Raw genomic sequence first — 25,674 nt, 5'->3', positions numbered from 1 at the left:
AATTTTCATCAGGAGCTCTACCCCTCACAGGAGGCAGTAGGCAGGAACATTTTCAAAGTACTTCACTCTCAGTGAAAGGAAATTCTGATGTTAAGATGAAATTGGTTTTTCACCTGGTGTATTAGTGTGTCCTCATGGTGGGCCTTAAATTCTGCCGAGACAGAGCTGTTCAGTTTTCTAATAAGGAAAATTCTTGATAATCAGACTCCAAAAAAAAAAAAAAAAGAAAAAAAAATCCAAAGCCCACAGACTACAGCAGGAAAGGTTTTTACCAGACAGGGACTGACTGAATACACTTGCAGAATACTTACTTTCTGATCCCTCAGCGGTACCGCAGTCCTTCTCCCTTCTGGCTCATGTGGACCCTGGCCAGAACCATCAGAGAGAAACTCCAGCCCCTTAAGCTCCGTCCTCCCCAGGAGTCCCAAGCACACCCACCAGCCACACCCCCCGCCCCCTGCTCTGTGGCCCCTCTGCCACCCTCCCCCAGCGCGGAGGTGGGGGCGAGCAGGAGCAGTTACCTCAAACCAGCCTCTCGCTGAGACATCGTTCGCTCATTCTTTTCTTTTTCTGGAGTTGGGATTTACTAACATCATTTGACTTGATAATCTACTTTAATAAAAAGTTGTAGAAGTTTTTATGGTTTGTAATGGTATGCAGCTTGTAAATTAAACAGAAGGAAACTGATCTGTTTTATGCCTTCTCTGTGAATTTCACACGTCCCCCAAGTCCACTGGACTGTGGACAACTGGAGCAGGAATTCCCTTCTCTCGTGCTTTATCTCACATCCCCAACTGGATTCAAAGTTCCACAGGGGCAGAGGGACTGAACACATGTTTTAAGTATTAACTGTAAGCAGAGTTCGCTTTAACAGATTTTCTTCTGAGTATATTTTTGTTTTTAAAAAAATCAAATACTCTTGGATGTCACTGTACAGCCATGCTGGGCTGGTTTCAACAACTCAGCACGCTCTGCACTCCCTCAGCAGCCAGCTACACCTTAGGCAGGGACCCAGAATCCCAGCTCCAGGATTTCATCGTCTTCCTTCTCTTTTCGGGGTGGGGTGGGGCAAAGAATCCAACTCACCACTCAGGCTCCCGCAGATCTGACAGCTGAATCAGTCTCAAACACAGGGCCCCGTGTCACTCGCCTGCCTCAAAGCCTGCAACTGTCCCATCGAAGTGACACAACATGGCCCGGGGGGTCATTAGTGTTAACCTGAACCTGCCGGTTCTCCCGTTCCTATTCCGGGCGGCAGAGCATTCCCTAATGTCCACCCAACATTTAATGACCCATCAGGAAAAAGCCTGAGTCCAGCAAAATATCAACAAGTCCTTTCTCTCCTAGCAGGGAAATTGAGACACATTTCGTTTACTGACAGTTTCATTCCAACTAGCACTAAGACCAAAAGAAAAAGAAAAAAAAGGTAAGGCCTTTATTTCAGCCTATTTAACAAGACGAAGTCCAGAAACTAGATTTAGCTTTCCAAAGATTGAGATTTGGGAAGTCAGCTTAGGGTTCAACAGGTACTGCACCGGCCAAGTCCGAATCTGAGACGCCAACAAAAGGAAGCTGTTTTTCATTCCAGAAACAGACCCGAGAAAGTAACGAGCTTGGCACTAATGAGAGAAGCAGGGCAGGCTTGGTACACGCTGCAGACTGAAGCGTCATCCCCCACACCCTGACTGAACAGCTTTAAAGGCTGGGAACTATTTTCAAACAACCCTTTTAAAATGCTATTCAGCGCTGAACTGTGTACCTCTGCGTAACCAAGAGATGCCATTCCACAACACAGCAACCCCAGGTACCTTAAATAGTTTTACTGGAAAAACAATTACACTGTGAGCACCAAAGCAAGAACCCTATTGTCAATTCAGCAGATTACATCTCAAGAACAAAATGCCCTGGGGAGGCCGGGCGGACTGTCCACAACGTCAGGAACGTTCAGGCCGAATGGACTGGGGTCCCGCAGTGTTTGTGCCAGAGGTCGATGGCCTTGCTCACGATTGCATCCGAGCTGTCCTGGGGAATCTGTGAACAAGCAAACCAGTCTCTGAAATGGGTTTCCAGCTTCAGTATCTCCCTCATTCACTATGGCCTAACACTCATTTCCACTGGGTTTCCACTGCTTTTTCAGAAAGTGATCCCATAAGAGGCTGCTGCCAGATCTTTGCTTCATGCGCCACCTGAGGTCATCCCAAGGAGCTGTGGTCACACTGCCTGGCTGCCAGTCCTGCACTGCCCACAACTGTGTACTCCTGGGCAGGTTCCTGAAGTTCCCTGGGTTCAGATCCCCATCTCTAAAATGGGGCAAATGATGGCCCCACTTCACAGAGCTCTTTACAAGGTTACATGAGATAATTCACAAACAATACTTAGTGGGGGCCCTAGCACTGGGAGCCACTAACCCCTACAATGACGGTGGCTCCTTTATCCAACACACACTCACTGTTCAGCTGTTAATACTGGCTAAAATACACAGATTGTGGGTCCAGTGAAACTCACTCATCCGAAGTCTCTACTTTCACACCTCTTGCCCAGTTCAGGGGTACTCTAAGATACAAAGAGGGGGGGAACTGATTCATTGAGACCTTTTTCAACATGCTCCAAGTCTAACTGGGATTCCATCAGCGACAGTAACAGAAATGCCAAGGGCTTACAAAATCCCTCAAAACATCAGGACTTCTCCATCAGCAAGGATCGCTCCTCCAAAAGTGATAGATCTCACCTCTTCCTTTTTTTGACGAGCCTCCTAGTAGTCACATCAGGGGACAAGACTCTGGTCCTAAGCGCACACACTCATGGAGACAGTCTTGCTGCTCAGACCACTGACCACCCCCTCCCTCAACAAACAAACAAACGACAGGGACTATAATCCACAGACCAACTTTAAACTTTTTCAAGGGAAAAAAGTTTCTTATAATGTAAAAATACACTGAAATAACTTAATGCGAAAGAAAAATCTGGCTTGCTAAACCTCCTTTCTAGATTCAAAATTCAAACAAAAAGCACACTTACATTTTCCAGAAACTTCGTTATCTTCTCCGCACTGTTCAGTGCCATTACTTTTATCTTAAAGGTTAACAAAATTTCCACAGCTACAAACACTAGTATCTTACAGGATCCACTTACAACTTTATCCCAAACCCTACAAAAATAAAGACAATCCAATTACAAGTTTGAAATTTATGCTTACGTCAACATTTCAAATTATAAAATTAAACCAAATGACACTTCAAGTAGAGTCGTCCCTCGGTGTCCCCAGGGAAGTGGTTCTAGGACTCGTTAGGATACCGAATCCGTGGACGCTCAAGTCCCTCATGTAAAAGTGGGTGGTACAGTCAGTCCCCTGTTCCCGCAGACTCCACATCCAAGGATTCAACCAACCACGAACTGTAAACAGCACAGGATCCGGAACTGGCTGAATCCGCAGATGCACAACTGCGGACACAGAGGGCTGACTGCATACGCTCCAGAGAAGAGCTATAAAGAATCATCATCAGGGAAACAACAAATCAGCCATTTGAAGTCTATTTCAGACACAGTCAGCACTGGAAGGAAAAAAGGGGATGAGCACTAGAAAATACTTGTTCTGCTACCAAACGCCCATTCCCTCATGCTCCAAAACTGACATTTTGGGGCTGGAAAGTCCTAAACCAAAGCTTAGATTTTATTAATATTTTGTAATGCTCATATAATCATTACATATTAAGGAACCACAACAACAGAAGCAAATGAAATGAGATAAATTCAATTGCATTTTCTGGTGGTTTACATTCCTCAATGAAGGAGCTAGTTACTGAGCACACGCTAAAATTCTTCTTCCGACAGCTCCTGTCTAACTCTTGTAGTTGGTATTACCCTCTCTGTGCCGACTACGCACGGTCTTGTACTGGTCTCTGTATACTGCCTTTCTCCTCAACTGCAGAGTCCTGGAGGGGGCGGGACAGGGCTCTGAGATACCCATAACTCATATCTGAAATTGATGGAAGAGCTGAGTTTGAGTGTCAAATCTCTGACTGCCTTCAACTATTTTAGAACGTCATAAGATGTCCAAGAAATAAAGATTTTCTCTACAATCTACCTCCGTTCTGGAAAACAAAAGCCCATGCCTATGTAAAACTCTTGGAGGCTATTTCAGATGTGAATACAGCATCTAATACATTGATGGTCTTCAATTTTTCTCCCTGTATATTTTAACACTTTAAATATTTACACTAGTGCTAACTCTCTCTAACATTTCTAATTGTATATACACTAAGCAGAATCTTGTGTTGCTGTGTTAGCTGCGGGAGAAGTTAGCATCAAACTATTGTTCTAAAGCAAATTTGTTTTCTGAGATGATTACGTTTAAATAAAAGAAAAAACAAAACAGGGTTCTTCTTGGACTCCAAGCCTTCAGTATGTCTTTGAAAGAAATACTTGCCTCTGTAAACTGGACTCGGGCAAGCACCCGGCGAAGCACCTCTTGAACCAGAGATCATAAGGAAGTCTGGACACCGCAGAACACGTCTTCAGATGACTGAGCAGTCTGCTATCTTCCAGATTCAAATATTGTTCAAAAGCCTTTGGCTAATGAGTAAACAAGAAGGGGTTACTCATTTCCTGTAACATTACCTGATCTTACAGCCTCTGATGAAAAAGTCTACATGCTGAACACAAAGAAATGCTGGAAAACAAAACTTCAGAATCCTCCAAGTCACTGGTGACGCAGCGGTTCCCCAGATCAGCACAAACCAGAGCAAACCACCATCCAGACTGAGGTTTCCTGGGACAGCCCCAGGCTAAACAGAACAGTCAGTACTAACCGCACTAACCAATTCACTAGCCCAAGACAAAGTCCAAAGCAAAATTCAGTTGTTCCGGGGAGAGAAGGCCATGTTCTGGCTACTCTGGGGCAGGAGATTATATCTACAGGGAAAGGAGAGGTTAAGACCGAAGAAGCGGAGTAGGGCTACAGCGGGAGAGGGAACTTGGAAGAATGAGACAGGAAGAGCTGGAGATTAAAAGGGCCCAGCAGCCACTGACTACACCTGTGCTGGCCCATGTGTAACGCATCGTGCCCCGGGGCAGGGAGGTCCAGACAAGAGGGACGGCGCAAGGGAGACCTCCATACCCCAAAAAATGTGCATGCGAAGTCCTGGGAGGCACAGGAATAGCTCAGAAGGAGCAAAGCCCCGTGATTCCCTCAGGTCGCCTCTTCCACGTAAAGTTACACAGCAGCCAACTCCTCCAGAAGACTAGGGAGCTAACAAGGCTGCCTCCCAGATGGGGCCAAATCCACCTGGCACGGGCTGCTACATTTATAGGGACCATTCTCAGACCCTCAAGTCTGAACTCCCTCTCCAGAAGGGCACAACCAGATCCCATATCACCCAGGATAACGCAAATGTTTTTACTAAGTATCTGCACCGTTGCACTTCTGCCAAAGAGGCAATTCATAATCCTTCCAACATCCACTGCAGCCAGACACGGTGCTACACACAGGGAAGAGAGCCAGAGGGTAAGACAGCACCCCTGCCTTCAAGGAGCTTACAATGTGGTTGAGAAAGACCTGCAAAGAGGCAAGTGTAACAGTGTCGTAAAGCCATGATGGAAGAAGCACGAGGCACTGGGTACATCCATGTGTGAATCCTGACCCAGACTTTAGAGGCCAGAAGCAGGTTCCCACGAAAGCAGATGTGTGAGCCAGCCATTAAGAAGGGACAGAAGTTCATCAAAGAGGGCCATATAGTAACATCTAGTTCAGCTTAAAGGGTAAACATCCCTAACTAAAGAGAATTTCCAAAAAAAGAAAAAAGCCAAAAATTCTCACAGAAAAAAAAAAAAGCAAATGGGTTCGTGATAACTAATTTGGTAAAACCACAAAAAAGTGAAAAGACAACAGACAAGATTATGGAGACGCTAACAAAAAGCTCAAAAGAAGAGATCTTATATACAACAATAAAAAATTTTAAGCTAGACTAGACATGGTTTAACTAAAGACTTTTAAAAACTTGACCTTAAAAGTTGAAGTCAGTCACTTGCTGCCTAAATCAAATAGCAAAGAAAATTTAGCTTTTCTAATACATAGTGAAGAACTTAAAAATTTTTTTTCATAACTATTTAAAACTACATGCTAGGCACTGTAATATATACAAGAAGAAATTGAGACTTACGGGACATGGGGACATTAAGTATCTTATTGATTCTAAAAAATGTTCAAGGCATTCGTGAAAAAGAACGAGAGAGAAATTTCCCTACCAGCTATCGAAATATGCTAGGAAGTTATATTGAATTATATGGTGCTGGCCCAGGAATAGACAAATACCTTGAGAGGAAAAAAAAAGTGTCTAGAAAGAGATAAATACGGAAATCCAGTAGAAGATAAAGGTGGCATTACAAATCTGTGAATAAGGATGAACTGACAAAAAATAGCATAACTGGTAGTTCTACTGCTTACTGTGTGACTTTGGGCAAGTTATTTAACTGCTCTGTGCTTCAGTTTCCTCATCTGTAAAAACATGTTAAAATAAAACAACTCATTAATAAAGGAAATTCAGCACTGGCTGGCATGATGCTCCTTCTCAATAACTGTTAACCAGAGTGGGAAGGAGGAGGCAGGCAGTGAGGTACTGGCTGAAGTTGTGCTGCAATTAACCACAAAGGAACAAAGTCACATTTGCATCTGATACGCCAGTCACAAAGGAAAGTTCCTCATAAATTAAAGGACTCTAAATGTTGAAATATTTTTCAAAGATAGCTTTTTAAAAACCTGTTTTTTTAATCTCAGGGTTAGAAAGGCCTTTCTAACTTAGATACAGAAAAGCCAAAAAAAAAAAATTGACAAATCCAACTGTATCAACTTTACATCTTTATACAACAGGGAGAAAGGTTTTCAGAGAGAAAATAATTTATAAAACAAAGGATAAATATCCAGCATATGTCGATAATTCTTACCCCCCAAAAAAAGGAAAGAGGTAAACAAAATAGAAAGGTAGACAAATACAGCGACCAATAAACATACCCAAAGCTGTTTAACTGCACTCAGAAGTGAGGCTACAGAAATTAAAATGGGCTACCATTTCACTATGAGGGTGGCAAACACTGAAAAGACTAATGCTATCACGTATTGGCAATAGGGTGGAAAAGAGGACATCTCATAGACTGGAGAAGCAAAACTGGTCCAACTTGTAGGTGAGTAATCTGGCAGTTAACAAATTTAATGACGTCTCTTTCAATTGTGCGTTCCCTGTGTAGGTAACCCACCCCTGGGAGAGAGACAGACAGACACACACACACACACACGGGAACATGTCACATACAGGCGGTGTGACTGTTAGCATGGAGCTGTTACATTAAATTATGGCAAACTCTTAACAGAAAATACTTTGAGAATTTAAAAAAAATTTTAGAGGTGGTTCTAAATGAGTGGCTCTCAATCTTAGCTTCACTTCAGAATCACTCTGAGTTTTGTTTTTTTTTAAATGAGAATTTTGGGGCCCCACCTGTGGAGATGCTGATTTAACTGGTCTAGGAGGAGGAAAGGCACTGGTCATTTTTAAGTGCTCCCAGTGGCACTAGTAGGAAGTCAGGGAAGAAAATTACTTACGCGTACTAACATGGAAAAGCTCTAAAACATTAAGTTTAAAGAAAAAACACAGGGCCATATAAACGGTATGTACATACATATTTTTTAAAAAAACATAAGTTACATACACACACACGTTGCACAGGTATGCACTCACTCTCAGCCATTCTTGTGCACACAAAGCAGCCTAGACAAACACACACCACGCTGATGACAACGCTTACATCTCAGGGGTGGGGGAGGGGAGGTGCTGGCGCAGGTACGCAACACTGGATTCAGCTGGATAGTTTCACGCTTCCACAATGTGTCTACTACTTGTATTATTCAAAATACATTTTTAAAGAAACTATCAAAATGCTACTGAATTTACTCCAATATTAAGAAAAGCTAATTAAATCATGATGCAACGTGGGACTCTTGATTGAATCAGGCAAGTAACATTTACATGTCCTCCAATGCCACGCTTTATTAAAATCAGCTAAGTGCATTAAATTTTAGAATTCTAAAAACTAAGTTTTACTTCACTGAAATACATAAAACACATGCCCATACGGTGCTCTCCGAAGCTGAGGACTCATGCCAACTGCAGGGACCCTCCGGCTCCCCCAGCCCCCACCAGCGCCCCTTGGCTGAATCTGTGCCCTGTACCACAGTCACCGCTGCCAACAGAATTTCCAAATGAAACAACTCAATGACTTAAATACAGATTCACTTTCATAAATGAGAAATGAGGGAAGAAACTGGAAGAGAACAGCAAAGGACGCCGGCTCAAGCTGGTGAAGCAAGTGCTGGGTCTCGGCTTTCCTGTCAGAGGACAGCCCACAGCCGCCGCCTCCCTCCATCCTCTCCCTCTTCACCAACAGAATCCCCAATCCAATGTGAGATCACACGTGCCAGCACAAAACCACCAAATAAGCCACATGTCCCAGGCTCCACTGCAAACCAGGGCAGCCTGGTGACAAGGTCCTGCCCCACACCAGCCTGGCAGAAGGAAAGTCTGTCACAGGGGGACAGGCTGGACTGGCTTGTCACACTCCCCTCCTCTACTTCTGTCTCCGCCTTTCCCTCCATGCCTGGAACAGGAATGGCGTGGCAGTCGCTCCAGCATCCATCGCGTGATCACGAGAGGAAGAATCACACCTAAGAATGCTGGAGCGGAGGACGGGAGCCTGGGTGTCTGTCAGTACTGCGGCTGTGGCACCAGCTCAGGGCTGCCTTGCCTCCAGACTCTGGCTTACATGAGGGAAGATAAGAAAGCATCTGTTATGTGGGCTTTCCATATGAGCCAAATGCAAACCTCAGGACAGAGAGATAATTCTAGAAAAAGTCAGTGGACTCTAGATCAGGATAAGGAGTGTGACAGAGCAGAGGTGAGCAAACCCCGGCCTGCGGGGGCCAAAGCCACAACCGTTCTTCGATGTGTTGCCGACGGCTGCTTCTGCATGACAGCTGCGGAACTGTGTGACTGCAGAGACATGGACCAGCCGGCCCACCCACCTGGAAATATTTACCCTCGGGCCTTTTAGGAAAATATCTGCTGACTCCTACTATGGTGGGTCCACTCAACTGCACTGGCACCGGGAGGTAAGGGCATTTCCTGAAGACCCCTATTACCACGGCTCGCCCCCACCCCACAGGAGCCAAGACATCATCCCTCACCAGCTGGGGCAGAGAATCCCGGTACTTGTTATTCAACTGGTTCACAAAGCATCGGGTGATCCAGTAACAGTCCACGCTGTCTTCCACCATCTCTTCCATGGCTTTAGCAATGGCGAGAAAGACTTCATCTTCTGGCTCCTGAAAGATTAACAACAAATCTCAAGAGGAAGGAGGAAGAGAGAAATCCGTAATTCTTTAATAAAAATGAAGCCTTGCTCCCTAAATTTTGAAGAGGCTGCGGGAAACCAAAGTGGGACCAAAAGCAGTCACTAAACAGACGACCAGAGGGAGAGGAGGACGAGCAACCAGAGGAATCTGCCTGCACCAGTGTTGCTTCTGACGATCAGGTTTCAGCCTGACGCACAGAGATTTTCCAACTTCTAACATTAAGGCCGATGAGTCAACATAAATCCAAACAAAGGCTGACTCTCTACCCAAAAATATTCTTAGTGCTGGAGAATTCCTCTTAAACAGATGTGATAAACAGCACAAATAACTAGAGACATTCACCAACATGGCAATTTGCAAAACTTAAACGACCCCTAAAGGGCTAATAAGCACTTTATCTCAAAGCATTCATACATACCTTTAGAATTTTATTCTGTCTTTAAGCACCTGAAAAGCTAAAAATGTCCCTAGAATCAGAATTTTAGGACCTGGAAGTACGGCATTTCTCAACCCTGGTGTCAATACTCAGAACATGAACGTAAACCCTCAAATAGATTTCAAAAGGAATCTTACAAAAACTGGAATCTACTTGAAAAATCTGTTTTCTAATACCGTATCTTATACCAAAAGCTTTACATTTTTCAACTAGGACTTAACAGCTGAAGGATTTTAACGTTGGAAAAGAAAACCAACAACTATAAAGTTTCTTCCTACTCCCCTAAAAAGTCTGAAGCTAAATCAAAATCCCTATTTTAATACAAGTATTTCATTTTAGGCCTCTCTCAACTTACTAACATGCTACAAAATGTGAAGGGTAGCAGAACCATAGAAAATAAAATTCTCCAAAACACTTGTAAATGTGTCAGGGAAGGAGACAAGAGAAGAGGAAGAAAAGGGAAAGGGAGCATCCTTCCTTGGACGCCCGCCTGGCCCCGCGTGTTCCAGGACATGCCATCTCCACACTGCCCACCAGCGGCAGCATCTTGGACCAACGCCCTCAGCTGAGCTCAGCATCTGTGCTCCCGCCCTGGGCCGAGCACTGTCGCACAGGCGTACTAAAAGATACAAAAAATAAGGCTGACTGGGGCTTGGTGACCCAAGGGACACGAGCCCAAAACGAACCCCTGGGCAGCAAGTGTGCCCGAGGCCGCAGCACAGGTATCTGGGCCTGGCAAGTGGAGCCGAAAGGAGGTGGAAACTATGACCCACCACGCAGACTTCCTGAGCTAGTGGATAAGCTCCCCTAATTTCACATATAATTTAAGAAGTCGGGTAATACTATCAACTAACTGCATTTGCCAATGGAAAAAAAATTACAGAAATTTAAGAGTCCCGATTATTCTCAGGGCTATTCTCTCCTGATAAACTTAAAGGTGGATGGCCTAAGATTTATCCGTAGGATCCACATCATTAACCTCAAAAGAAAGAACAAGGCAAAGCTTAAACTGCTGTGCTGGCAGGTTGCAATCTGCTGCCCCAGAAAATGACAGAACAGCACAGTTTGCAGGACAATCCCTGTTTTTGACAATTCAGCCAAAAGTTAAAATGCCTGGATTGAAATGTAAGAGGCAAAGAGCCGAAGCCGCGGAGCTGTGGGCACTACTCTGACTGCCCTCCTCTTCCTCCCTTTCTCTTTCCTTTATAAATAAGCAGTCCAGTCAGCAAGAAGACCAAGGAATGTGTCGAAGATGAAGTTTAAAAATGTTTTGGAACTAGCCAGAAGTGATGTTTGCACGACACTGGGAATGTACTGAATGCCACTGAATTTGTTCATTTTAAAATGGTTTATTTCTAGATTGTGAATTTCACCTCAGTAAATTATTTAAATAAAAAATAAAGAATTAAAATTAAAAAAAAAAAAGATGAAGTTTAAAAAGCAGGCTGGAGCCTGTGGCGCTGAGGCCAAGGAGGGGTCAGGGCCAAGGAGGCAGTCAGAAACTACAAGGCCTGTGGGGCCTGCCGGCCAGGGCCGAAGAGGTAGCTGGCCGTGTCAGTTACAGAGGAATGAGCAAAAAAGTACAATGAGGCTAATGGAAGCCTCTTCGAATGTGCAACTGCCAGATAAGGAAGGTGCAAATACAGAAAGGGTGAGGGCTAGAATGAACTCATAATAGTAGAAAGGAATTGGCACTGTTACCACGAACTCAGGGTTTTTATTACGGAGAGACAGACATGCAAACGTGTGTGTGCGAATGTGTGTATTTCCTAATTCTGTCTGCTGTGAGCGCCTTAGAAGCCATGGCAAACCAACGACAATGAACATACCTAACTAGCATTCTGTTCTTGGTTTCTAAATACAATACACCATTCAAAAAAAAAAAAAAAAGCTAACTCCAGGCCTGGGGCAGGAAATGTACTAGGAATATCTTTTTGTGCCAAAAAGTAAGGATATGCTCAAAATGATGGGAACTTATCAAAAAGACACAGACTTCAGCTTGAAAGGGTTTCCACTGGTGAAATCTGGGACAATCTGAACATCAAAACCATGGTAGAAATGAATTATAGGTCACTGAAGAAAAAGGGAATCTATAAATTCATATTAATATAAATGAGGGAGAAGGGAAAACTCTTCCACAGAAAAGAATGCCGACTGTTCAATGCAGACGGCATGGAGGAGTCAGAAAGTCACCATCTGGCAAGCAGCACAGCAGAAATTGTTTCAGGCCACAATCATCAGTGGGTTGATATTTACACAGTCTCAAAGTACCTCCCCACAAGTTACTTATTAATTACAAAGGGAAAAATAGCAATCTCACATGGGAGAAACCTGGCAGACACCACCTTAACCAAGTGATCAAAGTCAGCAGAGTAACTATCACACTTCTGTGGTATTTCTGCCAGAAACGCACAACCGGACTTTAATCGTGTGGAAACCTACAAACCCAAGCTGAGAAATGCTCTACTGGCTCGAACTCTCCAAAACGGTCAAGGTCATGAAAGATAAGAAAGGACTGAGGGGCTGTTTCAGATTAAAGGTGACTAAAACATGGCAATAAATGTGATCCCAGATGGGACCCCAGACCAGAAAAAGGTCAGTGGAACAGTCAGCAACATTTCAACAAAGGCTAGATAGATTAGTTCACAGTACTGTATCAACGCTAAGTTTCTGGTTTTGATAAATAACCAGAGTACAATTAAGGTGTAACATCTGAGGATGCCAGGTGAAGGTACATGGCAACACTATACTCTGTACAACTTTTTTCTACGTCTAAAATGATTTTAAAATATCAAAAAAATTTTAAATCAGCAAAAGGTATAACTAGTGGTTGAGATGTTGCTAATTTCTGAACCAAAACTTTTATTGTTTGTAATAAAGGGAATGATACGGACAACTGGTCAAACGGGAATGGAGTCTGAAGATTAGATGTTAATACTGTATCAGTGTCAACTTCTTGGTGCTGATGACTGAACTATGGTCACCTAGGGGAGAGTTTTTATCTTCAGCAAGTACACACTGAAGGAATCTGAAGTAATGGGATGCCATGTCTACATCTGATGCTCAAACGGTTTGGAAAAAAATATGTATGCACATATACAGGAAAAATGACAAAGTAAATGTAGTACAATGTTAACAACTAGGGAACCAGGCTAAAGGGTTTATGGGAATTCTTAACAGTATTGTTGCAGCTTTCCTGTAAGTTTGAAATTACTTCAAAATAAAATTTTAAAAGATTGTGGAGATTGGATCAGAATGTACAGGGCCATGAGAGCCAGATCTGCTGCTTTTACCCTACAAAGCAGAGTCACTGAAAGTTCGTAAGGCAAAACATGATGCGATCAGAGGCTGGCAAGACAGAGCAGTCTCGAGTTGAGCCAAGGGTCAAACAAAAGTACCACTAACCAGTGGAAAGGAGGGACTTCGAGGCAACTTCCCAGACTCCAGCCGATGCATGTGGAGATAGACTTCAACCTGCGGTGTGGCATCACTGATAAAGCGAATGACTTCCAGGGCGTGAAGGACATCAGAGTACTGCTCCTTGCGATACATCATCACCTGGGCATGGGACTCGTGGTGTGGAGGCAAGATTCCTACAGAGACCCAAGGGGGAGGAAAGGGGCAAAATACTGAGGCGCCAATCCAAACCCCACCTCTACGAAAGAGAATCCCGGGAGAAGCTGCCTATCACAATTAGACTAGGACCCACAGATATTTAATCACCGTGATGACTCTCTTTGAGAAATTCTCACTATGAAACAATACAATCTTAAATTTTAAATACTATCAATATTTGAAATGGCAACTGAATCACTGCTATTAAGGAGAAATGAAATAAATATGCCACATAAATTCAAGATAATTACACCCGTTACAATACTGATTTAATTCAAGTTTAAGGTTGTCAGACTGGGGCCACCCTTAGACCTCCAGAGCTATCTCCACTTTTTGCATTTGGCCCCTAATGGACTGAATTGTACCCCCTCCTCCACAATTCACATGCTGAAGCCCCAAATGTGCCTGATTTGGAGACGGGGCCTTTAGAAGATAATTAAGGTTAAATGAGGTCGTAAGAAGGGGCCCCAGTCCAATAGGGCCAGTGCCCTTATAAGAAAAGGAAGAGACACCAGAGCTAGCGGTCTCTCCTCCCCCTCTCATGTGAGGACAGCAAGAAAGTGGCCACCTGCAAGCCAGGACCTGAGGCTTCACCAGGAACAAAATGGGCCAGCACCTCCATCTTGGACTTCCCAGCCTCCAGAGCTGGGAGGATACACACTGTTGTTTAAACCCAGGACTCTCACAAATGTCTCTCCAGGCACTTGTTTCCTCATCTGCCAGAGGCAGATAAAGCATTTCACCAAATGTTCTCTGCAGAACATGAGCCCGAAGGGTCTTCATGAGAATAAAGGTACCCTGGTCAAACAGATTTGGGAAATGGTGACAATGAATTTAAGGCTTTAAGTTTTGCTATAAAGAAAAACGTCGTTTACTCTAGCCTCATTAAACGTAATGAAGCTGTATTGCAGCACAAGCTCTAGGAGTCCAAGTTCCTGGGTGTGAGTCGAGCTCTACAGCTAACTGTCTACATGACCTTCTGCAACTTATTTGATCTCCCTGTGCCTCAGCTTCCCCACCTGAAGAATGGGAGTAATAATACCCGTTTCACACAGGTGCAATGATGAATCAACAGATCAGCAACGCACAGCACTCAGGAAGCACACGGCACACGCTAAGCTCATATGCATTAGCTAGCACAGCTGCTGATGGACCCCTCTTTGGTGCAAACCACCACGGATCCAGCATCTTCAATGTTCTGGGAAACAAGCTGGATGAGCTTGACCGACGCCAGCTAACATGGTGCCACATTAATGTGAGAGCCAAACTTGCTTAAATGTTTTTCCTGACATAAATCTTTACAGACCTTAGCCATGGGGTTCTGTGCCAGGCCTCCAGAAAAGCCGAGGACGAACACTCAGGTGCCCTCCAACCTGGGTTAATACAGCCAAACCCCGAGCACACTGCTCGAGGCGGCACCCGCTTCCCATGTTAAACTTGTCTCCTACGATCTGGTCCTAAAACATCTCCTTCTGATACTAACTAAAATGGTTTCAGGAGGCAGGCATGCCAAGGACCCCGAGCCATCAAGCACCTGTTCTAGGAAGAGTCAGCCTGTCTCCAATGTAGCGTGGCAGCTCTAAACCTCCAGTGCCTTTTACCTCGAAAACAAGAACAAAGACTTACCTGATAAAGGAAGCCACGAGAAACAGAGGTGACGAACAGCCTGACAGGCCTCGGCGCTTAGCTGCAAAGTACAACTGTCCATCTCACACTAATCCACTGGCACTTAATAGGACACATGGTATTTCCCAGCAGAAATAAATGATCATCGACATCACCACCTAAAAGGCACCCCTAGAAGGCATTTATTTTAATGGGCACTGGAAACATTAAGACTTAAAAAACGCTCAGGGAAAAACTGAAACCGTTTTCACATGTGCTCTATATTTTGATTCAGTTTTGGTGGATTGTACATGTCTAGAAACTTGTCCATTTCTTCTAAGTTGTCCAATTTATTGCCATATAGTTGTTCACAGTATTCTTTTACGGTTTTTTCTATTTCTGTGCACACATGCTCTATATTTTAACCATACGGTGACCTATTAGAAATACAAGCATACAGACTGCCGAGATGCACAACAAAAAAGGCATCCTGCAGTGCTTCCTAGTGCGGCCTGCATCCCCTCGCTGCCCCCACATCACATAATCAGACTGAGGACTACAGATTTCTCAAGTCCTGAAAATACTGTACATTTTGGAAAGAAAGCAGTGCCTACATCTACCCTAACTTCAAAAGGGCCCGACAAACCTGAGCTCAAATCCTAGCTCTGCCACTTACAGGCTAAGGCCTTAGGCAAATTATTTAGCCTTAGTCTTTTCCCATCAGTAACACGGATATTGATACCTGCCCGTCATTAAGATTACTTTTTTTCTCCCGGAATGCAAAGGAGAGCGGGAATGGATGGGTATTTTATGCATCTGCAGGCTCAGCGATGATCAAGAACAAAAAATCCATAGCGCAAAAGGAATGCTGCCAGTCATTTTGGGCCCCTAGTACACTTTCTCTTCCACAGAAACTGAGCAAGATCATGTTTCCCTTCTCCTTCAGCCGATCATCGCTGGAATGTATTCATCTGTGCTTCTAGAAGTAAGAACCCTCCAATTCTTTTTGACTCTGATAGAGCTCATCAGGAAGTTATGCCTCTACAGCTGGGAGTCACAGGCTAAAACTGAAAGCTAAAACCTAGGTGTTAATTTAGCTCAAATCTACTCTCATTTTACAGATTAAAAAAAAAAAAGAGGCCTAGGGAAAAGGTCTAAAGGGTCTTCTTCAAGGTTACCCAGCTGACAGCAAAGCCTAGACCAGTTCTTCCTCCCAGCCCGATGCTCCCCACACCTGTGTCAGGAAGGTACGTTGCTGTCTCTTCTAACATTACAGACACTCTTACAGCGACCTTCCGTGTCCTGCCACTGAAGTCTCCTTCTTCAAGGCTTCCCAAGTGAGCTCCTGGGGTTAGATCCAGCATTCAGTAAAAAGCCTAAACACATCCTCCTTTTTCTAACCGATGGATACCAATGGTCCAATCATTCAACATTTTTGAAGATAAAGCTTCCAACTCTTGGGAATCATACCTAAAAGCACCTTCCAGACCAACGCACGGTACATGGACGGGAGCGGGAACCTCTGACTAAAAGTGCAAAGTTTCTCGACATCTAGAGGACGAAAAAAAAATAATTAGATGCTTTTCATGCTGACCACGATACGTACAAGTGCATTTCATTTTTTAAAACTGGAAGTTGTAAGAGATTTCTTCACAGAAAGTCTGCCATAGAGTCAGCAAATCTAGGAAAGGTTTAACACGAGACTGAGTTCAGCCCAGGTGTTCCAACTAGCTATTTAAAAACAATTAGCATTTCACTGCATAAGAGATGTATTTTGTATATATTACGACATTCATTATAACATTAGCAGTAGTTACTATGTATAGAACATTTCATTTATCCACACTGCAAGCTTGTCAGGTAGTTATTGTTTTAAAGATGCAGAAACTGAAGTTCAAAGCAGTTAAGTGACTTAACTAAGTTAACATAACTGGCAAGTGGCAGTCAACCCACAGGTCTGCACATTCTCCAACAAACCACATTCAACCATCCTGGAACTCAATTCCTCTACTCATCAAGTGAGAATTAATATTTAAAGCATGGACTATCCAGTGAGGATCTAAGATCAGGTGGAAAGTGGTTTTGAAACTTTAAAAGCACTCTATGCATTTAAACTACTATTTTTAACTATGGTTCAGTTTATCTTACTTTAGTTAGCAACAGAACAGACCTCATTATGACTGGATTAGGTTAAAAAAAAGTCAATATACAAGGTAGTCTTAGTATTTCCATAAAAGAAAATCATGGCAAGAGTTGCTGCAAATCTACCCAGAAGCTATGAAGACACCTCTGAAAACTAAGAAAGGAAAATATATGGGTTTAATAAGAGAAAAAAATATTACTGACTTCTTAAGCGGCCTTTCAAAAAGGTCTGGCTCTGACTCAGTCAGAGGTAAACTTGAAAAATTCTTAACTTCTCCCAAAATACACTATTCTGCTGTCATCCTATCAGTAAAAAAATACATGGCAGATGACAAATACCTTTGGATGCCTTAAAAGGTAATGTTTATTCCAGAAGATCTGGCAGACTGAGAACCAATAAGCTTAATTTAACTTACAAAACTCACCCAGCCGGTCATCTTTTAGGAGAATTTCTAATGATTTCTTTTCTTCAACTCCACGGAACCCCACTTTTTCATAATATACTGAGCGAAAGTTTCTCTGGGAGTCCTCAGTCATGTTTCATTCGTGGAGAGACAATAGGGAGTGGAAATAAATGAGCCTAGAAACAAAGAAGAATTGAGGAAATTTTTAAATGATTTTCTCCAACTTTTCCATAAATCTCATATACTATGATAAACGGTATGTTCTCGCATAAGATTCAATATTAAATCTTCCCTTTTACATAACTCTACCACCACCTTGCCTGTGCACCTTGGCCAAAACCAAATCATAAAAACCAAGTCCTCTGAGCTGCAAAAATAGATGGGCAAGGTTCATGCTTTAGGGCTCCAACTTGACTGAGGAGGGCACCTCGCACAATGAAATACTCTGCAGCCATTGTACATGTTCAAAGAAAAAAGCAAATCAGGAAGACAGACAAAATGCCATGCAAAAGGGTACATACACAATGATTGCTTTTGTTTTAAATATGATGCATTTTTAAAATTAAGACTATTTGGAAATATTAACAACGGTTATGTTTAGGTAGCAGAATTCCAGCTCTCTTGCTTAGCTGTACAGTGGGCATTTCGAAAATGGGTAAAACAAAAATTAAGTTATAAAAGAAGTTCATAAAAATCCGCAAGTTCCTCAGTTTTCCTTCAAGCACAGTCCTACCAAATGTAATGGTCAAAATTCAAAACCCACAGATTAAGCATTAAATTAATTATAAATTAGAAGAGGGGCAGGAATGTTTCCGGTTGACAAGGGATGCTACAGAGTCAGAGACAATAACGACTTAAAATCTGGCATTAGAATTCAGAAAGTTTGGTGGTTTCAGTTTCTTTCACAATAACCTACAGTAGACTAATGGCAAGTCGTCAGGAAAAGGTAAAATTAGGTTTGTGTTTTAACAACAGAATGGATATAAAGCACTTTCCAAGAAGTACTGTCCTGCCCGATCCAAATGCTTAAAGCGTCAGTGTGAACAGAGTATAAGACTCAGGTTTTAGAAATTCTGAGCTGTCCCCAGGGACCAAGGGGGCGTTCTAGACAGCCAAGGTCTTCCTTATTGACAAGGACCGGCTCGGGCGCAAGAAAGAATAGGAATCGTTTCCACTGAGGAATTCTAAAGGGTTTTCAGGCTTTTAGGACCAAATTAAAAACAAAACAAAAAAACAGAATTCCAAAGCATTAAGAAGCTAAATAAGTAGGGATTTTATTTAAAAGAGGCATCCAAACAGCTGCGAGACGTTACGGCGGCTGCCGCCTAAGGACACCATCCTCGAATTGCAACGCAACGGCAAACGCGTCCTCACGGGAGGAAATGTTTCCTTCCTGCCCATGGACGCCCACCTGACGGGAAAAGTACACACACCCTGGTCCAACACCCCAGGTTCCACTCTCCCTGTTATGCTTCACCTCCAGTAGTGGAAACCACACCCGGGTTGAGACTAAGTAGTCCGGGGAGGCAGCGGAAACCAGGCCCAGCGCGCTGACCAGCCGGCGGGCGGGCGGCGACGACGGGGCCGCCCAGGTCCCGGGGACCAGCGCGCCAGAGGCCGGCCAGCGGGACGGAGGGAGACGGCGCAACACCCGCGCACGCGCGCGGGGACACGACAACCCGCCGCCGCCGGACGTGACGTCAGCTCCCGCCCCAGGGGCGGGGCCGAGTGCTCGTGCGTCAGAGCTTGCGCAGTCTCCACCCACACCGTGCGGCCGAGGGCTTCGGTCGCAGACGCGAGAAGGAGGGGCGTGCACCCGGCGCGGGCGGAGCAAGCTCCTCTCCCACGACAGCGTTCCCCGCATCCACCCAACTCTGGGTCTGGAGAACCTCGCGAGCTACCTTACTACCGCTGTCCTGGCGGTGAATGCCGGGATGCTCTCCCCAACCCTGCCATGCTGGTGACCTCAGAGCCCCCAAACAGTGCTCCTCAAGCTGTCTGCTGACCCCTGCTTTGTTTCACTTCCTTTTTCCCGGTGTGTGGAAATAAATGACCAACCAAATGGAAAGTGTAAAGGCACCTTACTGAGAACTTGCTGCACAAGAGGCAGCCCCACGCTCACGTGGATTTTGGCAGAAACTCAAAGGCAGGCAGAGGAGGGAAAGGGTTGATAGTGGGAAAAAGGAAAGGTTTCGGGTGTGCCCTGTTGGAGACTGCTGGCATGGGGAAGGTGTAGGCAGACTAGAAGCGGGCGTCCCATGTGGTCCGTTAGCCACGTTTGACTTTCTCTGGTTGTTCTTTAATTTGGAAGCAGAGACAAAAGTTCAGTTAATAATCAAGTCCTGTCCATTAATCGAGTCCAGGCCAATATTGTTCAGCTTCCTGGGTTGTTACTAAAGCTAGCAGTCAGGCTCCCTGCAAGTCTGACTTACAGTAGGCTGGCTTTTGTAGATGAGGGTTTGGTTTTCTAGGCGGGTTGCGACAGGTTGTGGGGCAGTCCTGTTTTTACATATGGTCCAACCTCTGTCTGTATACTCCGCCTCTCAAGTAAAACACTATAAAAAAATAAGGCACTGTAAAACTAAAAACGAAGTTCTAAAACAAAATATACTAAACACAAGCCCCAACTTACTAGGTTCAGCAGTCGAAATTACTCTTTAAACGAGCTATTAAAGTTTATAAACACTTTGCGTTTCCCCACTGACCTTGTAACAGACCAGCACTGGTTCCAGAGACATTCCTGTGAGCAGCACTGCCAGAGCAGGTTTTTTAAACCCGTTGGGTTTGAGAAGAACTGTTCCTGAACCAGATTCACTTTGGCCAACGCGCGGCAAGCCAAACGCTGAGACACCAAAGTTTGCAGCAAAGAGAGGGAGAGCAAGCTTCAAACCTGGTTCGCCGAGACAAGAGGCTTAGGTACTTACGGGATGAAAAATAAAGAAGCAGGGCGGTCCGAGGCGTGGGGAGCGTGGAGAGACGTGATTGGGAGAAGGTGCGGTAATAGTCATTCTGCGCAGGTGTTAACTAAGCTACACTTTTAATCGCGCATGCCCAATTGGATGGTCAGTGGTCCCATCCAGTCTTAACCAGCTCAGCTCTAACTAGACACAGCTGACTCTAAAATTCCTGCAAAACACTTCCAGCAAACAGCTTATTGTTTAGGCCATGGGTCACTTGGAGGAAAAGCAAGCCTTAAAACGATCTTGATTAGTGAAGGCACATGAAATGGTCTTGATCTACGGTTTCAGTACCATCTCGAAATAAGTTCAGTGATAGGAGCTGCTTCCTTAAGAGCCCAAATCTGTACAAAACAGACTACAGAGGGACCAAGCTCTAGAGGGAATCTTAGGAATCAACAATACAAAAGTCAGTGCAGTTACAGAGTCAGTAAGCTTGTGGTGTAGTGGCTCCTCAGAACTTTAAAGCAGTGTGTGATAGTTGAACTCAAACATTTATGCTCTTCCAACCCCCTACCATCACCGTCTTTAACTCTGCAGTACTGGGGTACTAAGCCTTGCTTAAGCAGTACTTCTGCACGTTAGCAAGCAGCATTCTTCAAGTTTTAACTTTCAAGAATTCCACTTAGTTTATCTAAACCTTGGACCAGTCAATAACTTGGACCAGTCACTAACGTTTACAATCTTCTTTTTCTCACCTCTAAAAGAGAGCTAATGGTGGTGATGCTATCATAGAGGTTATCAGAAGGGTTAAAGGAGAAAGTACGTCAAGTGCTTGGCCCAGTGCCTGGCACTGGCACAGTGAGGATGTATTCAAATTGGCTGCTATTAGCTAAATGGTGACAGAAGATGGTTGCCTTTAACCTTCATCCACTGTGCTTTTGGATAAGCTGATAAACCGAATATTTTGGAAGCTCCTATAGAAAATAAGTCTCTTGGAGACTAGTCTTAACACTGCAGCCAGAGTGACCCTTTGGAAAGGTCCTTCTGCTCAAAGTCCTGCAGTAACTCCCCAGTTCACTTCATTTGAGTGTATACCTTGCTGGCATCTCTCCTTACTCCCTTGTAACCCGACTGCCCTCTGGTGGTTAGTTATTCTTACTAAATTATGGGAATAATTACACTGCTGGTCAAACAATCAAAATTTCAAGGTTGAAAGGGACTCAAAGTTCAGCCAGTTCCATTCAGTGTGGTGGGCCTGAGAGCTAGACCTCAGGGTATGAAAACAGCAGAAAGTGTTTAGAGATGGCATTGCGTCTTTTTAAATTCACCTGTAGTAGGATAGTAATGATCAAATACCATCAACCTCAGCCCCTTGGCCCTTTTATAAGAGGTAAGGAAATGGAGACCCAGTGAGGTCCTAGCTCTAAGGCAACTGTCTTCATTTTCAGTAGCATCTAAAATAAACATAGTTTAAAAAAAATCCAATACATTGCAAGACTGGGACCTTGTGCTGTACACCAGAAGTTGACACATTGTAATGGACTGTACTTCAATTTAAAAAAATCCAATACAGCATGATGGGGGGGGTGCTATATAAATTAAAGTAATTGACAAATCAACTCACATCTCCAAAACATCTAAAGAGGGACAAATCTGGATGGTCGTAGAGGCTCATTTTCTCCTTCATTTTGGTCATTTGACAGAGAACTGGTTGGTTCCGCAGGTCTGGGCTGGCTAATCACATAGACAGATACCAGCTGCAGGACTCGAGTCCCCCCTTTCTAATCAGCAAGCTTCCCTTAGTGTCATAGCCATTCTGTGCTTCACCCCACCCCGACCCCATCACTGTAATTATGTAAAGAATCAGGGGCACAGGGGCTCCCCTTGATTGCAGTGTCAGCTGCAGTGCATGTAGACCCTCTGGGTCTGGTCTAAGCCGTGGAATAGATTTGAAGGACTGTGTACACTTGACTGTTTCCTATTTGTAAAATCTTCCTCTAATAAAGCCTACCTTATACTTGCGTCATTTTACAGTAGTGATGGCCCTTGTTGAGGATTTATAACTGTTAGAGGGAGGAGACGTTACTTTACCTGTCAAAACCGGGAGCATATGTATCAGGTGGATGTGATTATAGACTTCCAATACTGTCCTGGTATATGGAAACCCCGGTCAGAGGTCGCAGGGTGCCTTGTACATATGGGGTCATTTAACAAATAATGAAATCCATTAGCCATCAGTAATTATTTGGCCTTCACCATGTCTTATATTTTGCATGAATCTTTGGCCCTTTAAGTGTCAAGATGGCACATAAAGTCAGCACGGTAAAAATAAAAACTGCATTTCAGTTTCAGTGAAACTAGAAAAATGTATGTATAAAGTAGAAGTTTCCAAAAGCAGTGGAGATCAAGCAGGGCACATGTCGGAGAAAGTAGAGACTCCAAAGACGCAGATCTCAGAGCTAGCAGTACACACTTCCCAAAGGCGTTTTTATCAGGAACAGATGTTAGAATTTGCCACGTGAGTTTTCAGTACATGTGGGGATAATTACACAGGTTTTCATACATGCTTTTTTTAACATGGTGAGTTACATTAATTGATTTTCAAAGGTAAACAAATTGTGCATTCCTGGGATAAACTCTGCTTGATCATGATGTATTGTTTTTACATATCGTTGGATTTGATTTACTAGAATTTCATGTATAAATTTTGCATCTAATTTCACGAGGGATAAGATTCTTTAGTTTTTTTTTCTTGTAAAATCTTTATTCGGTTTTAATATCAGGCTAATGCTGACCTCATAGAACAAGTCGGGACGTGTTCCTTCTTCCTCTTCTATTTTTTTGGGACAGTTTGTGTAGAACTGGTGTTATTTCTTCCTTGAATGTCTGGTAGGATACCATCTGGGCTTCGAGGTTTCTTTGTGAGACAGTTTTAAACTATATATGCAATGTCTTTAAAAGATAGAGGGCTATTCAGGACACCTGTTTCTTCTTGATTGAGCTTTGGTAGTTTAGGTCTTTCTAGAAATTTCTCCATTTCATTTAGGTTTTGAAATTTATTGCAATAAAGGTTTTTTTGCCATGGGCTGTTTAACCCTTTATATATATTTTTTTATTGAAGTGTAGTCAGTTTACAATGTGTCAATTTCTGGTGTACAGCACAATACTTCAGTCATGTAGGAACATATATATATTTGTTTTCATATTCTTTTTCACCGTAAGTTACTACAAGATAGCGAATATAGTTCCCTGTGCTATGCAGTATAAACTTGTTACTTACCTATTTTATGTATATTAGTTAGTATCTGCAAATCTAGAATTTCCATAAAGTTTTTCGTAATGTACCCTTGGTACATGTAACTGGACTTGTTTTGTGACCTGACATATGATTTATGTCTGTTAGGTCCATCTGGTCTAAGGTGTAGTTCAAGTCCAGTGGTTCCTTACAGACTGTCTATAGGTTCTAACCATTGTTGAAAGTAGAATATTGAAGTCTCTTATTATTATTGTATTGCTGTCTATTTTTTCCTTCAAATCTGTTAGTATTTGCTTAATATATATGTAAGTTCACTGGTGTTGGGTACATATATATTTACAATTGTTGTGTTGCCATGAGGAATGACCTCTATCATTATATAATGATCTTTGTAATTTTCATCTCTAGAATATCAACTGCGGTCTTTTATATATCCTCCATGCTTCTACTGAACTTTTTAATTTAAGGAATAGGGTTATAATAACTGTTTTAATGTTCTTGTCTGGTCATTTTAATGTCTGTCAGTTCTGGGTCAGTTTCAGTTGATCAATTTTTCTTTCCATTATGGGTCATATTTTCTCCCTTCTTTATATGCCCGGTAATGTATTGGATGCCAGACTTTGTCAATTGTAACATTTTGGGTGCTGCATATAACTGCATCCCTGTAAATATTCTTGAGCTTTGTTCTGGAATGAAGTTTAGTGCCTGGGAAACAGTTTGATCCCTCTGGATCTTGCTTTTAAGATTTGCTAGGTGAAACCAGAGGCATGGGTACTCTAGGGCTAATTATTTCCCACTACTGAGGCAAGAGCCTTCTGAGTCCTCTACCTGACGCTCCGTGAATTGTGAGGCTTCCCAGTCTGGCTGGTGGGAAGAGGCACTAATGTCCTCAACCCAGTGGACACAGTTCTCTCTCTTTTGGGGTGGTTCTTTCCCCAAACTCGGGTTGTTTCCTCTCATGCATGCACTGCCCAGGACTCTGCGGAAAACTTGAGGGGGGTCTTCTATAGATCTCTGAATCTGCTCTCTGCTCTCCTCTGCAATACTCTGTCCTGTGAACTCTAGCCATCTTGGGTCCCCAGTCTCTCAGCTCTGTCCTCAATGTAAGGAGTCCACCAGGCTCCTCGTGGGCTCCCCTTCCCTGCACCACGGCTTGGAAACTGTCTCAAGGCAGTAAGCCAGGTTAACTGTAGGACCTGCCTCCTTTGTTTCCTGCCTTTCAGGGAATCAGTGTCCTTTGTTGCCTGATATCCTGTGTCTTGAAAACCATTGTTTCATACATTTTGTCCAGTTTTTTGGTTGTTTCAGATAGGAGATAAACCTGTCATTTTTAGTCTACATCTTGGTTGGAGGCAAAGGGCCAAAAGTATTTTTAATTTCATCATAATTTTCTTTATGAATTTCCCAAATTTCAACAAAATGTTTTATCAGAATAATAACTTAAGTCTACCCAAATAACAATGCATTTGTTCGGGGTGACCTGAGTAACACATAAGAAATGCGATAGAAATTGAGGCACTGTTTCCTGGAGTGTTAAGAGAAGACACTGGAGGGAATAGCATTTGAGCTGAGTTAGTAAAGAATTTTTGAAGAAATGAGGGTATTTTTGACAAAAGAAACAGCATCCGCTAAACCACAAAGGAAATGATCATGGGTATATGGAGATGGGAGTTGGCCTGTGGCAGCCGTGTGGGCATCACACAAGATAAGACGAGAGCAAGAAGGGTCAGATGGAGGAGGACAAAGGAGCGCGGACCAAGTGTGGGCAGTGGAGACGTGACTCGGATCAAGAAGATGTTATAACCACGGGTCTCAAAGACCTGTAAAGGGGAGAGACTTGGAGGCGGGGGGGGGGTGCCTGTGGAGGTGCAGAGGGAAGGAAGGATGAGTTTGGGCAGCGGAGAAGATGTGGGAGGTCA

The 25,674-nt window shown here is 43.5% G+C and overlaps 1 protein-coding gene across 6 annotated transcripts in view; it reads right to left on the bottom strand.

Moving 5' to 3' along the window:
• Positions 1 to 1,805: 1,805 nt before the first annotated feature.
• TBC1D7 (TBC1 domain family member 7) overlaps positions 1,806 to 25,674 on the bottom strand; it is a 130,405-nt gene continuing 106,536 nt past the window's right edge. Inside the window, exons 1-8 of one of the 6 annotated variants that reach the window (XM_006198632.4) lie at positions 19,033 to 19,278; positions 17,621 to 17,775; positions 16,524 to 16,604; positions 13,239 to 13,426; positions 9,230 to 9,367; positions 4,427 to 4,572; positions 3,019 to 3,148; positions 1,806 to 2,031 (exon numbers count right to left, since the gene is read on the bottom strand). In XM_006198632.4, coding sequence (XP_006198694.1) covers positions 1,945 to 2,031; positions 3,019 to 3,148; positions 4,427 to 4,572; positions 9,230 to 9,367; positions 13,239 to 13,426; positions 16,524 to 16,604; positions 17,621 to 17,732 — 882 coding nt within the window. In that variant the 5' untranslated portion in view covers positions 17,733 to 17,775; positions 19,033 to 19,278 and the 3' untranslated portion in view covers positions 1,806 to 1,944. The other 5 variants (XM_015234672.3, XM_072945671.1, XM_072945672.1 and 2 more) reach the window with 5 other exon arrangements.

The sequence above is a fragment of the Vicugna pacos genome, chromosome 20, assembly GCF_048564905.1.
Source record: "Vicugna pacos chromosome 20, VicPac4, whole genome shotgun sequence".
NCBI classification, from domain to species: Eukaryota; Metazoa; Chordata; class Mammalia; order Artiodactyla; family Camelidae; genus Vicugna; species Vicugna pacos.
Note: the sequence above shows the minus strand (reverse complement) of the source record. Positions and strands in the feature narration are given on the sequence as shown.